Raw genomic sequence first — 13,144 nt, 5'->3', positions numbered from 1 at the left:
GCTCCGCGCGCCGCCAGCGCCCGGCCTGCCTGCGGAGCGCCCGCCGGCCCCGCTGCGCTCGCCAGCCCCGCCGCGGAGCCCCGGCCCGCTCCCGGGCCGCCGCCACCACGCCGCGCGCCGTACTCCGCGTCAAGAATGGGGCGGCCAAGCTGCCCAAGCCGCCCGCCGCCGCGGCCGCGGCCGAGGCGCCCGGCGCCGGCGCCGGCATGGAGCGCTCGCAGAGCCGCCTCAGCCTGTCCGCCTCCTTCGAGGCGCTCGCCATCTACTTCCCGTGCATGAACTCCTTCGATGACGAGGACGCGGGTAAGCGCGCGGCCCGGCCCCCGACCGCGGGGCTGTGAGGGGTCTAGACCCGGGGGCCCCCTTCCCCGACCCGGCGCGCCCTTAGAGGCGGCCGCTCTCTTCTCCCCACCCCCAACCCCGCTCAGGGAGGCGCCCCCCAGGGTCTCCTTCCCCATCCTGGGGACCCCAGAGTCTCCAGGACGCGCTGCCTTCTACCCTTTCCCCGGAGACACCTCGATCGTCTGCAGTCACCCCTTTCCCGCAGGTGGGCCCTTTGGGTCGCCTGGATCCAGATCTCCGTGCTCACCTGCCCCTACTGGATGTCCCCTGCCTCATCCCTGGGTCCGACCTGCCACCCTCCCTGGGTGTCCTGTCCGTTGGCTCTTCAGCCCCGGGGGTTTTGGCCGCCTCACCCCGGGGCTCCGACGCGCCCCCCGCCATTGGAGGTGGCGCGCGGTCCCTATCTCTCCATCTTTGTCTTGGCTGCATCCAGAGGCTCCCTGCCCGAGACCCTCGCCGGGGGGCCCACGGCCTTGAGCGCCCCGTTTGTTTCTCCTCCCCTTCCCCCACAGACCCCTGGTTGTTAGCGGAATGGGGCGGACCGCGAGGAACCGGCCAGGTGGCGGCCCTTCCTCTTGAACAGGAGGGAGGTGCAGGGCGGCGCCAACTCCACACTTGCGCGCCGCCGCCGCCCGCCGGTGTGCGCCAGACCTCAGGTGCTCCTGTCCCTGGAGTAACCCCTTCTGGGTGGGCTGAGCCCTGCCTCGGTCCCGCGGCTCCAGTCTCCTGCTCCTAGGCCTGCAGGCGACCTCAACCAGAGCCCGGAGAGCGAGAAAGCTGCTCGTTGGGATTCTGGGATGTGACGGAGGGACCCGCAGAGTTCAGGATCTTTGAGGGGAGGCAGCGAATCCTCCAACAGGTGGGGTGGCCAGAGGGCTTGTGGGGAGAGCTCCACGGGGAGAGCCGGATGGGGAGGCAGAGTCAGGTACCAGCCTTCCTTCTCTCTTTAGGAGCTGTGACCTTGGGCTAGCCATGCCAGCCCAGAGCCTTGATTTCCTCATCTGTGAAATGGGCACGGCAGTGCCTGGCTTTAAAAAGTGTGCTGGGAGCCACAGATGGGAGGGGGGCAAGAGGGAGAGCAGTAGAGGTGGTGGGGAGGGAAAATGGCTTCAAGGCTCTGCTGACAGTGGGGGCTGTCGCCCCTAAAAATGCATGTGAGCGCCATCCACAGAAGTTGGCCTGCAGTGTTAGGGGGCTCATCCCTGCGTGCAGGGGCTCTTGTCTGGCCAGCCTGGCTATGTGGGGTCTATTAGAGGGTAAAACAGAGGGTGACAGAGGCACATGTCGCGGCGCTCCAGCTGGAAACAAGCGAGGGAAGGAAGTTTGTTGGCCTGTGAATGAATGAATGGCAGTCGGTAGGTGTGCCATGTGCAGAGTTGGCGCACCCAGCACCTCCCTCCTGGACGGGAGGAAAGGCCGCCACCTGGCTGGTTTCTCACCATCCACCCTGGTCCGCTAACAACCAGGGGCCAGGAGCTCCAGCCTGTGGGGGAAGGGAAGGAGAAGCAGGTGCGAGCCGCTCAAGGCCTCATCCGCCACGGTTGACCCATGCCGCTCTCCACCTGGAGTTGGGGGTGAAGACTGTGAATGCAGAGCCATTTTACAGAATCACCATCTCACAGAGAAAACGACAGGTTCAGTGGCTTAACTCCTCCTCCGTGTAGCGTGGGGAGGTTGTATTATTCTGGGCAAGGCAAGGTGAGGAGGTATGGGGGCTCCACTGGAGGATAGTGGAGACAGGAAATCAGGCTAGCGTGGAGGTCAGGGGGAGGAAACCTCACCAGCTCAGGTGAGCTGGCTCCCACCTGTCACTTGTCATCTGACTGCGCTCCTGAAGTTCAGCAGGCCCCTTGAGTCTCAGGGACCAGGCGGGCAGGAGCATGGGAGGCAGGCACGGTTTGGTTTTTGTCTAAACCCATGCTCCATGTCATGGGTGAGATACCTTGGTCATTACTGCAGGCTGCAAGTGGCTCAAGTAGGAGCAGATAGCTTCCTGCAACATTAGAGAGGTTTCTAAGGGTCCACCAATGGTTTTTCCCAGTGGATTTCTCTAGATTCTTGCATTTCACTTGGAAGAGACCTGGAAGTCATCTTGTCCAAGCCCTTTTTGCCCCCCCCCCCCCCCAAAAAGGTAAGGGTGTGTGTGACTGGGAGAGTGTGAGTGACTGCAGCCACAGTGTGTGGTGTGTGTGTGTAACCCAAGGTCATCCAGGGAGGCAGGCACAGAGCTGAGTCTGAAATGGGGTTTCTGGTTCTCTTTCCAGTAGCCAGTAGCCCTCCCTCTGAAAGAGTTTTAAAAAGCTGAAAGAGAGGCCGGCATTGAGGCATAGTAGGTTAAGCTTCTGCCTGCGGTGCCTGCATCCCATGTGGGCGCCGGTTTAAGTCCCGGCTGCTCCACATCCCAATCCAGCTCCCTACTGATGGCCTGGGCTATTGCAGCCATTTAGGGAGTGAACCAGTGGCTGGAAGACCTTTCTCTCTCTCTGCCTGTCCCTCTCTCTGTAACTCTGCCTCTCAAGTAAATAAATTATTAATTAAAAAAAATGAAGCCAAGTCTCACTGTGCCTAGGTGAGGCCTCCAGGAGTGCCTGCCAGCCAAGAGTTTGCTTTGGGCTTCTCGGGCTCACGGCTCATCGTGAGGGATGCTTGGGGTTTGAGAAGGGAAGGGAGAAAGTCAAGTTCATTTCCAGAAGACTAATGAGAGCCTGGTGAAAGCTGGAAGTAGGGAATGTTGTCTTGGTGTTGAATTTCTCTTGTTCTTTTCAAAGTCATTAATTTTCTCATAACAGAAGTCTTTTGGTTTCAGCCTTTTAGAATAGCACCATGTTGAACTAATATCTGAGAGTGGCTGGGAAAGTCTCAGATGCTGGAAAGGACAGCTTTGGAGGGAGGCTGCCTCTTCCCCGCCCCCTCCTTTGGTCCTCTTAGTATCTGTCACACAGGTGACAGTTCCCTTGTTGCTGCTTCCAACTCGTGTCAGAGCCTTCTCATCAACCACATGGAGCCAGAGCCATGTTCAGGGCTTCTGTGCCACCCTCCAGCCACTTCCTGGAGAGAGGATGTGAGGAGACTTATTGTCATTATCCTTCATGGGGGCAGAGCCCCTTCCCGCTTGGGACTTGGGCACCTTGGACCTTGGGCTGGGCAGAGGATGGGGCCCAATCCTCCCCACCCTTTCTAGCTGCCCCCAGACCCCGGATGCTGTTCGCCCCAGGTCCTTAGCATTTCTCCCCGGAACTCACTTACAATGTTGCTTTTGTCTCTGCCCAGGGACACTGCAGCCTTTGAGAGAGGGGATATGGGGGGGGGGGGGGGCAGGGGGCAGAATCTTTGTGTCTTCGTGGCTCAGCCTTATGGGCACTGGGTTTGCAGTTGGGGGGGGGGTTGGGGGGGAAGGAGTTAGCGGTGTGACCCCAGCTTTTTCATCTGTATGAGAAAGAAAATAAGAGCCCAGGCCACGTAAGGTCAACCCTTCAGAAACAATTGCCTCCTGCTAGCCATCTTCCTGGGCACTCGCACTGTCTTCAGTTGTTCTTCAGAGCAGCCCTAGAAAATGGATATCCTGTTCACATCGGCTTTTCAGGTGTGGAAATTGAGGGACAGACATGGGGATTTGTTCAAGGTCAGTCAACCAGGAGGTGGACGAGATGGGATTTCAGCTGGGCAGTGGGACTTAAGCGTCTGTGTTTTTAATTATTATGCTGTTTGAACTGTGCAAGGGGCTTAGTATAGCACCTGGCGTGAGGCAGGCTCTCAACGCACCTTAGCTGTTATCTGTCTTATTACAAAGTAAGAGATGTTTCTGAGCATGACTGGGTTTGTGGAGGTGAAAAACCTGATTTTTTCTCGAAATATTAGCTTTTGAATCTTAATAGGCTAATTTTATTGTGTTGTTGTGGTTACTAAGGTGGAACTGGGCCCTCCTTCCTTGAAGTGGTTTAAAGATGGGGCTGGGGAGGCGAGGAATTTGCATGACAGATGAGGGTGGGAGCCTCCGTGCTGCCTGGTCCCCGTTCCCCTGCTATTCCTGACCTGTTCATTGGTGCCACATCTACAGTCCCAACTCTGCCACTGTGCCTTGGGGCAGAGCTGAGGGGCTGGAGGGTCTCTAGGGTCCAGCAGTTCTGAAGGGGGGTGTCGCATTGGGGTCTGGAATTGAGGATGGCGTTCCTGTGCCTGACCAAGTGGTTTCAGCGTCCAGTTCTCCCCCACCCGCCCAGGAGAAGGGCGGAGGAGCTGGAGCAGTCAGCTCCGATTTGCCCATAGGATGGATGCTCTATCCAGCGCAGGGAAGAAGTTGCCATGGCAACACCAGCCAGCTACCGGTCCCTCTCCTAGCGGTTTGGGCCACATCTCTGGGCTGGAAAGCCCTTCATGGCACCGCCTTCTTCCGCCTAGACTAAATCTGATGGTAGGGAGCAAGGTGGGTGGGACAGACAAGCTAGCATCATAATCACCACCCCCCACCTTGGATACAGGGGAACTGGGTGGGGGGTTGTCTGAGTTACTTCTGGGTTCAGAGCTCTCCATATCCTGCCAGACACATCCTGCTGGTGGGGGGGGGGATCAGAGTTCCGGTTCCTGTCCCCACCCCCAGGCACCTGGAACGACTGCCCTGGAATTTTCTCTCCCAACCCCTTCCAAATTTACTCCATTTGCCGGAGCTTTCTTTCCCAGACCAAGTGCTAACTTTTGTCCTTGAAATATGACCTGAGCTTTTCCTGGGGAGGGAACTGTCCTGCCCTCCCCCTCCTCCTCCGCGTGGTGGGAGTGAGAAGGGGGCTGGGCTGGCTAGGTGAAGGGGAGGCCCTGCTCAGGGAGGCACCAGGTTGATGCTTTGAAGCCTTGGCTCCCATTCTCACCCTCCGAGGCCACTTCCTGTCCTCCTTCTCCCCATCCTCTCCAGTTTAACCACCAAGTGCTGCATCTCCTTTATGTCTCTGGGAGCAGGACAGAACTTTCTAGATGTGTACAACCAGAGCACGGTAGAGAATCGAATCAGTTATTACTGTGGTTCAAGTTTAAGGGGGCGGGAGGGACAGTGTAGAACCAAACCACCTTATTTTAAATGATCGTTTAAGGAACAGCTCAGAAAAGCCAGGTGTCTAAGGGTTCCCCCCTTTGGACATATCCGCACCTGTGGGGCTCTCTGATGCCATGAGAGGAGCGCGTTGGTCCTTCTCTCTCCTTCCCTTGCCCCAAGCTCCCAGGCTCTTGGCTCTGGCTTCCTTGCTTTGCAGCTGCCAGAGGCCCACCTGGATCTGTTTGGTGAGAAGGGGGAAGAAGGGGTCCATCCACCCTGTTTCCCTTTGAGGAGGCGGCTCTGCCCCTCCCCCCACCACCTGCTCCAGTCCCAGACACAGAGCTGGTTCTACCTATGGGCTGAGTTAGGGCAGAGTGTGCGGAGCCTTCACCCTCAGCTGACCTCCTTGCCTGTCCCCAGGCCTTTCTTCCACCTTGACAGCTGTCACCTGGGCCTTTTAAAAATTGTCAGAAGGGCACCACTTTTGAAGAATTTTGTGCCCAAATGTGCGACATGTCTTCTGCTTTAATCTTGCCCCCCCCAGCCGCTGCTCCACGCACACACACTGGGGTCCATGTCAGTTCCACTGAAAAGGTGAAAACCAGCTTGCATTTGACTCCATTCTGGCCCTGTGGCCTCCAGCGAGTCCCTAACCTTCTGAGACTCACCTGGCAGAAAGGGCTAATTACCTTGGTCTGAGTATAGCTTAGGTTTGTAAACACAAGATGACCACCGGGCCACTCTCAGGGCTTTGCGTGTTCTCGTGGAATCCTGTAGCATCTTGAAGGGGTAGCTACTATTGCAGACGTACCCATTTCACTGATGAGGAAAGTCAGGTTACTTGGAGTAGTTTAATGACTTTCTCGGGATTGCAACCCTGGAGTGTGTGACTCGAGGCCGTCTTCTGCCTCTGGGCATGAACTGAAATCCTGGGTGGGAGCAGGCTGTGCATCCCCGGGAGCTGTGCTTGTGTTGTCACAGTGGGGGGTGACAAGGGCTGCAGTGCAGGGGCCTGGTCCAATTCCAGTGTGCTCCACCAAGATCCATTCCCCCCCTGCCATCCCCCTCAGCCTGTTGGGGTGCCTTCCTGGCCTTGAGTTCTGAGATAGCCCCCCACCCTCAGCCGGCAGGCAGCTGCTGTGGCTGCCTGGCCTCCTTGAAGAATCCAGTTGTCTGCCCTGGCCCTGGGGGCCCAGCTATCACCTGCTTCTTCAGACCGATGTAGGCCACTGCTGGATTATATTTAACGCTGTGCTATTTCCACTTGACAGCTCCAGAGCACCGCCCCCCCCCCCCCCCCGGTCTCCTTCCTCCCCCCTCCCCTTCTGATTCACTCGGAAACTGAAGAGGCTGATGTCAGCGCCTTATTCTTAGCCCCCGTAATTGTAACTGCATTTAGCAGTGCGCACTTCATTAACAGCTTCTGTGGCGGGGGAGTGAGATGACTGCGCGGCTGGGCAGGGACACAGGTGGAGGTAGGGCGAGGGCAGCTGCTGCCGGGCTGCTGGCCAGCTGCCTTCTGTGGCTGGACCAACTGGGCAGGTTCCAGGTGTGGCTTTCCAGCACCGGCAGTCGCGGAAGGACCTTGGGCAGCGCTTCCGTCCGGTCCCTTAAGGGGGCCAGAACTGGCCTCTGAGTTCAGGTTTTCTTCTCTGGCGTGTATTTATCCAATGAATAGCGAATTAGCTGCTCAGTGCTAACCAGTGTTCTAGATGCCAAGGTTCTATACTGGGGAGCAAATCAGATGTGGCTTCAGCCACATGGAGTTGTGAGCTGGGCTGGGGGAGAGGGACAGTAAACAAGTAGCCATGGACAGGAAATAATTTCAGCCTGCCTTAAGTGGGGAGCTAGTGTTAAGTAAGGTAGTCAGGGAAGGCTCCCTGGGGAGGCGATGTCTGAGTTGACACCTAACTGACAAGAGCCAGGGAGAAGGAACAGCTGTGCAGCGGCCCTGAGGTTGGTGCGAGTTCGGGTCTCGGGGAAGAGAAAGCAGAGCAGTTTGCTCAGAGAAGTGGCCGAGGGGAGGTGGAGTCAGAGGAGTAAGCAGGACCAGGTCGTCTCAGCCCTGAAGACAAATGGAAGGAGGAATGCCTGGTGGGGAAACTGAGGACCAGAGAAGGAAAGACAAGGCTCCCAGCTGGGTAGAGCCAGAGGGATGCCGGGCACTCGAGCCTCCAGAGTCCCCGGCTCTTTGTTCTTTAGGCGCAGGTGGCTGTGTCTGTAAGTGCATAGCGCGGCTTCCTTTCACTCCGTAGCTGTAAGGGGCCACGGAATTGGCACAGGGGCCCCGTCTGTCCTTGTTCCCTCTGTGCACCTTAGCTGGTGCAGCTTTGTAGCTTCTCAGGCTGGCAGGGCTGTGCACAAGCATGGGCGGCTTCCATCGTGGGACAGGAAGAACATGGCTTTGGGTTCCTGCAGACCTGAATTTTCATTCTGCCTGAAAACTGCATGACCTTGGGCAAGTTGCTTCAACTCTCTGGGGCTCAATTTTCTCATCTTTTAAATGGGGGCATAATCATTGTCAATATTTCAAAGGGTTATTATGAGGAGCAAATAACAGGATATGCAACGTGCACTTGGCCCAGAGCTGGACAGATGGAATTAGGGTGTCCTCAGTGATGAAGACAAATGAGACGGAGTGCTGCTGCTTTTTTAAAAAAATGCATTTATTTATTTGAAAGGCAGTTACACACAGAGAAAGAGCTTCCATCCACTGGTTCACTCCCCAAATGGTGGCAATGGCCAGGGCGGGGCCAGGCCAAAGCCAGAGCTAGGAACTCCACCAAGGTCTCTCACATGAGTGGCAAAGGGGCTCAAGTACTTGGGCCATCTTCCATTGCTTTCCCAGGTGCAATAGCAGTGAGCTGGATCAGAAATGGAGCAACCAGGACTGGAACCGACGCCCATGTGGGATGCCAGTGTTCCAAGCAGCAGCTTGACTGGCAACACAACAGCGCCATCCCCCATCACGTGGTTTCTTGGTTCCATGAGTCTTGGCTGCTGCCTGCTTTGCAGCTGTCCAATGAGCAGGACCCCAATGCTCTAGGACGTCATCGTATAAATGCTGCATGAGTTGACCTGAGTAACGCCCGAGGTCATGATATCCTTTTATGGAATACTGGACTTAGGCAGCTCTGGGAATTCTGAGGGTTCAGGTCTGGCACCTCTTCCAGGAGGGAACGGGCAGTCCCCTCCAGGCATTGGGAAGAGATTAGCTTGTGTACTGAAATCAGGAAGTTCCTTTGAGGGCGAGCCTATAATGGGAAGAAGTCAAAGAAATCAGGCGTGTAAAGGGGCAAGCTGCTGGGAGGCGCCTCGGGCCCGAGTCTATTTATTTGGGTGTTTCTTTCTTCCTTCCTTTTTTTTTTTTTTGACAGAGTTAGTGAGAGAGAGAGACAGAAAGGTCTTCCTTCTGTTGGTTCACCCCCCAAATGGCTGCTACGGCCGGCGCGCTGTGTCGATCCGAAGCCAGGAGCCAGGTGCTTCTCCTGGCCTCCCATGCGGGTGCAGGGCCCAAGCTCTTGGGCCATCCTCCACTGCCTTCCCGGGCCACAGCAGAGAGCTGGACTGGAAGAGGAGCAACTAGGACTGAATCCGGCGCCCCAACCGGGACTAGAACCCAGGGTACTGGCACCGCAGGCGGAGGATTAGCCTAGTGAGCCGCAGTGCTGGCCTTGGGTGTTTCTGAGGGGCTTGCTGGTGATTTCCTGGGGACAGCTGGGGTCTGGCCTGGGTTGGGGGCAGGGGAATGGATCTTAAGGTGCGTTCAGATTCTCACCCAGCCCCATCAGCCTTAGGACCTGAAGACGGAGTGTAACAGTGGTTCCAGAGGGAATGTATCCTAATCTGATGGGACATGCTGCCTGTGAGGGCGGGCTCCCGAGAGCCAACAAGTGGGGATCCTGGCTTGGCACCCGTGCCCCTTGTCTGCCGTATCTGCTGACTGTGGAAAGTGGAGCAGGAGGCAGCCATACGGGGAGACTTTGAGACGAGGGATTTCCAGCACACAGAAGGCCTGGCGAAGCGGAAGCAGGCGTCTTCCTGGTTGTCCCAGGCCTCCAGCAAATGATGTTGTTTGCACTCTGGGTGAGGAAGGGTGGGCTGGTGGGCAGTGCTTGGCTCCACTCCAGGTTTGTGGTAGGCACTGCCCGGAGAACCCCCTCGGATACCGATTCTCCCTGTCTCCTGCGGCTACTTCTCTGTCTCTTTGGGTCTCAGTTTCCCCACCTGCAGAGGGAGAATCCCCTGGACCTGGTTTAGGTATAACCAAAGTCGCCCAGAGAAGGGGGCACCCCTGTCCAGCACCCCCATCCCCACCCCGGACTTCCTGCTCCACTCCTGCCCCTAAATAGCCATTTTTCCTCTGTAGAACACTCCTTCCTGCCAGAGTTTGTTTCTTTCTTTCTTTCTTTTTTTTTTTTTAATTTCTTTATTTGGAAGGCAGAGAGAGAGAGGGAGAGAGAGATCATCGTCTGTTGGTTCACTCCCCAAATGTCTGCAACAGCCAGACCTGGGCCAGGCCAAAGCCAGGAGACTAGGACTCCATCCAGGTCTCCCACGTAGGTTTCAGGAGACCAAGCACTTGGGCCATCTTCCACTGCTTTCTCAGGCGCATTAGTGAGCTAGACCAGAAGTGGAGCAGCCAGGACTCAAACCAGTGCTCCAATGTGGGATGCCAGTGTTGCAAGGGGCAGCTTAGCCCACTGAACCTCAACTCCATCCTCCCCACCCCCCTTAAGTTTCCATCTGGCTGATCTTTGGTTAATTTAGCCATTGAATAATTTTTAAAAATCAGTATTTTTTGGATTATGTATTATGTGCAGATGCTACAGCATTTTATTTTATTTTTTTAGGAGTTGAAAGGCAGAGTTACAGAGAGAGGTCTGCCATCTGTTGGTTCACTCCCCAAATGGCTGATCTGAAGCCAGAAGCCAGGAGCCAGGAGCCTCCTCTGGGCCTCCCATGCAGATACAGGGGTCCAAGACCTGGGTCATCCTCCACCGCTTTCCCAGGCCACAGCAGAGACTGATTTCAGAAGTGAAGCGGCTGGGACTTGAACTGGCACCCACACAGGATGCCGGCACTGCAGGCGGTGGCCCCACCCTCTCTTCCACAGCACCGGCCCTGCTACAGCATTTTAAACACACATAACATCTCTGGTGAGAGGTGTCTGGGCACCTGTGTCCTCTGACCCTCTGTCCACTCACTGTTTGCAGCTCTCACAACCCTCTACAATGCTATTCTTGAGGTTCCATATTGGATTAGTCAGCCTGAGGCAGGAAACCTTATAAACACAGTCTGAGGGCTGGGCTCGTGGTGCAGCAGGTTAAGCCCCTGTTTGTGACACGGGCATCCCATATGAGTGCCAGTTCCACTCCCAGCTGCCCCACTTCCCATCCAGCTCCCTGCTAATGCACCTGAGAAAGCAGTGGAAGATGCCCAAGTGCTTGGGCCCCTGCACCCACATGGGGGACCTGGATGGATTTCAGGCTCCTGGTTTAGCCTGGCCCAGCCCCCACCCTTGTGGTCATCTGGGGAGTGAACCAACTAGCACTAAAGGACATCCAGGCAATGTCAGCCTCCCTCCCCCTCCAGCCACCCAGTCCCACTCCCACAAACCCGAAGAGGCTTCTAGGCTACCAGTGTTTTTTTGTTGTTGTTGTTGTCAAATTCCTGTTCAGCACGTGTGCTTAGCACTAGCCCAGGCCCTGTGCCAGGCACCATGGGGGTTCCTAAGAACTTAAGTTGTACTGTGCACATACGGCACTGTGGGGCCGTGATACAAACTCCACATGCAGATGGCCTCAGGATGCATCCTGGCTCTGCCGCTTCTTGCCTTTGTGACCGTGCACCTGCTACTTCTCTGAGCTTATTTACTCATCTGCAAAATGGGCTTCTAGCCCCTTCTTTCCTCAGAGTTATTGGGAAGAGGAAGTGCACAGACACTTAGAAGTGCTTTGTAGAGAACCTGGTACACAAAGTGTGTTCGGTGCTGTGGCATAGCGGGTAAAGTCAGCGCCTGCAGTGCTGGCATCCCATACGGGTGTCAGTTTGAGTCCCAGCTGCTCCACTTCCCATCCGGCACTCTGCTACGGCCTGGGAAAGCAGTAGAAGATGGCTCAAGTCCTTGGGTCCCTGTACCCGTGTGGGAGACCTGGAAGATGTTCCTGGCTTTAGATTGGCCCAGCTCCGGCCGTTGTGTTCATTTGAGGAGTGAACCAGTGGATGGAAGACCGCTCTCTCTGCCTCTGCCCCTCTGTAACTCTGCCTTTCAAATAAATAAATCTAAAAAAAAAAAAAAAAAGTATTAGCTGGTACTGTGTTAGTGCCTCGAAGCTGGCAGTCTCTCTGAGTCATCCGTCCTAAGTCGAGGCCCAGAGAGGATGCTGATTTGCTGAGAACCTCACAGCAGGTCAAAGCCAGGAACAGCCCTGATGGGGCCTCCAGGGTCCCAGCTCTGGGCCTTTCCCCTTCCCCTGAGCTGCCTCACGTGGCCAGCCCCGTCCTTGCTGGCACCTGAGGCTCTTTAGGTCTTCACTGGTGTCTCTAGCTCTTCGGTCTTTGGTAAGTGCCACCTGGAGTCACCCTGGGCATGGGTGTGAGGATGTGGCCCTGGTCCAGGCCTATAATGGAAGCGAGCTAATGCTTCAGCACATGTCATGGGAGACATCGTGCACCTGCCTGGGCCCAGTACCAGACCAGGTGCCCCTAGGGGCCACCCAGGCCTGGCCATCTGGCTCTGGCCTGGCCATCTGGCTCTGCTTCTGATGGGCATACTGAGTCCTGGCAGCAGGACCCCACCTGGGCAGCCAGGCGCTGAGAGGAACAAGGCGGGTACCTCCAGCCCGGGAGAATTCGGCCTGCAGTTGTCAGTTGTGTCAACCTGAGAAGACCCCAGAAGGTGGGTGAGTTTCCCTGAGGGTGCTTCAGAACGCTTGTGGAAGGCGGAATTAGAAGATGAGCTTGTTCTAAACAATGCTGAGACCCGTGTGTGGTTTTCTCATAACACACAGTTTTCATGAACTTTGAAGCCCCCCTTCATGGCCATGGCCATGGTCTTGGCCTAGGACACAGATATCTGGGCAAGCCGTGGCCTATGGCATGCCCTCAGGTGAAACCCGCTAGAGTGACAGGGGCGTGGGATGGGCAGGAAGAGCAGCGGCCAGCTGTGGGCTCTCAGCTGCAGTCAGACCTCAGCCTGTCCCTGGAGGGCCCTTGGGGGCGGATGGTTTCCTCTTCTGTGCTCCTGTGTCAGGGCAGTTCTGCAGTGACAGGGCTGCTAGGAGCTGGTACCAGCAGACACTCACGGCGGCTGTGGCTGGGTGACCTGCTTGGTTAAAGGGGTCTGGCGGGGCTGATGCTATGGCATTGTGGGTGAAAACCTCCGCCTTTGATGCCGGCATCCCACATGGGCCCCTGTTTGTGTCCTGGCTGAACCACTGCCAATTCAGCTCACTACTAATTGCCTGGGGAAAGCAGAGGAAGATGCCCAAGTTCTTGGGCCCCTACCATCCTTGTGGGAGATCTGGATGGAGTTCCAGGCTCCTGGCTTTGGACTGGCCAAGCTCTGGCTGTTATAGCCATCTTGGAGAGTAAACCAGCAGATGGAAGATCTTCCCCCACCCCCACCCCATAATTCTGACTTTCAAATAAATAAATTTTATTTATTTTTTAAATATTTATTTATGGGCCGGCGCCGTGGCTCAACAGGCTAATCCTCCGCCTTGCGGCGCCGGCACACCGGGTTCTAGTCCCGGTCGGGGCACCGATCCTGTCCCG

The 13,144-nt window shown here is 56.3% G+C and overlaps 1 protein-coding gene across 1 annotated transcript in view; it reads left to right on the top strand.

Moving 5' to 3' along the window:
* The first annotated feature begins 206 nt into the window (after positions 1-206).
* RIMS4 (regulating synaptic membrane exocytosis 4) overlaps positions 207-13,144 on the top strand; it is a 57,645-nt gene continuing 44,707 nt past the window's right edge. Inside the window, exon 1 of the mRNA XM_062202370.1 lies at positions 207-303. Within this exon, the coding sequence (XP_062058354.1) occupies positions 207-303 (97 nt within the window). The remainder of the gene's footprint in view (positions 304-13,144) is intronic.

The sequence above is a fragment of the Lepus europaeus genome, chromosome 10, assembly GCF_033115175.1.
Source record: "Lepus europaeus isolate LE1 chromosome 10, mLepTim1.pri, whole genome shotgun sequence".
Classification (NCBI taxonomy): Eukaryota; Metazoa; Chordata; class Mammalia; order Lagomorpha; family Leporidae; genus Lepus; species Lepus europaeus.
Note: the sequence above shows the minus strand (reverse complement) of the source record. Positions and strands in the feature narration are given on the sequence as shown.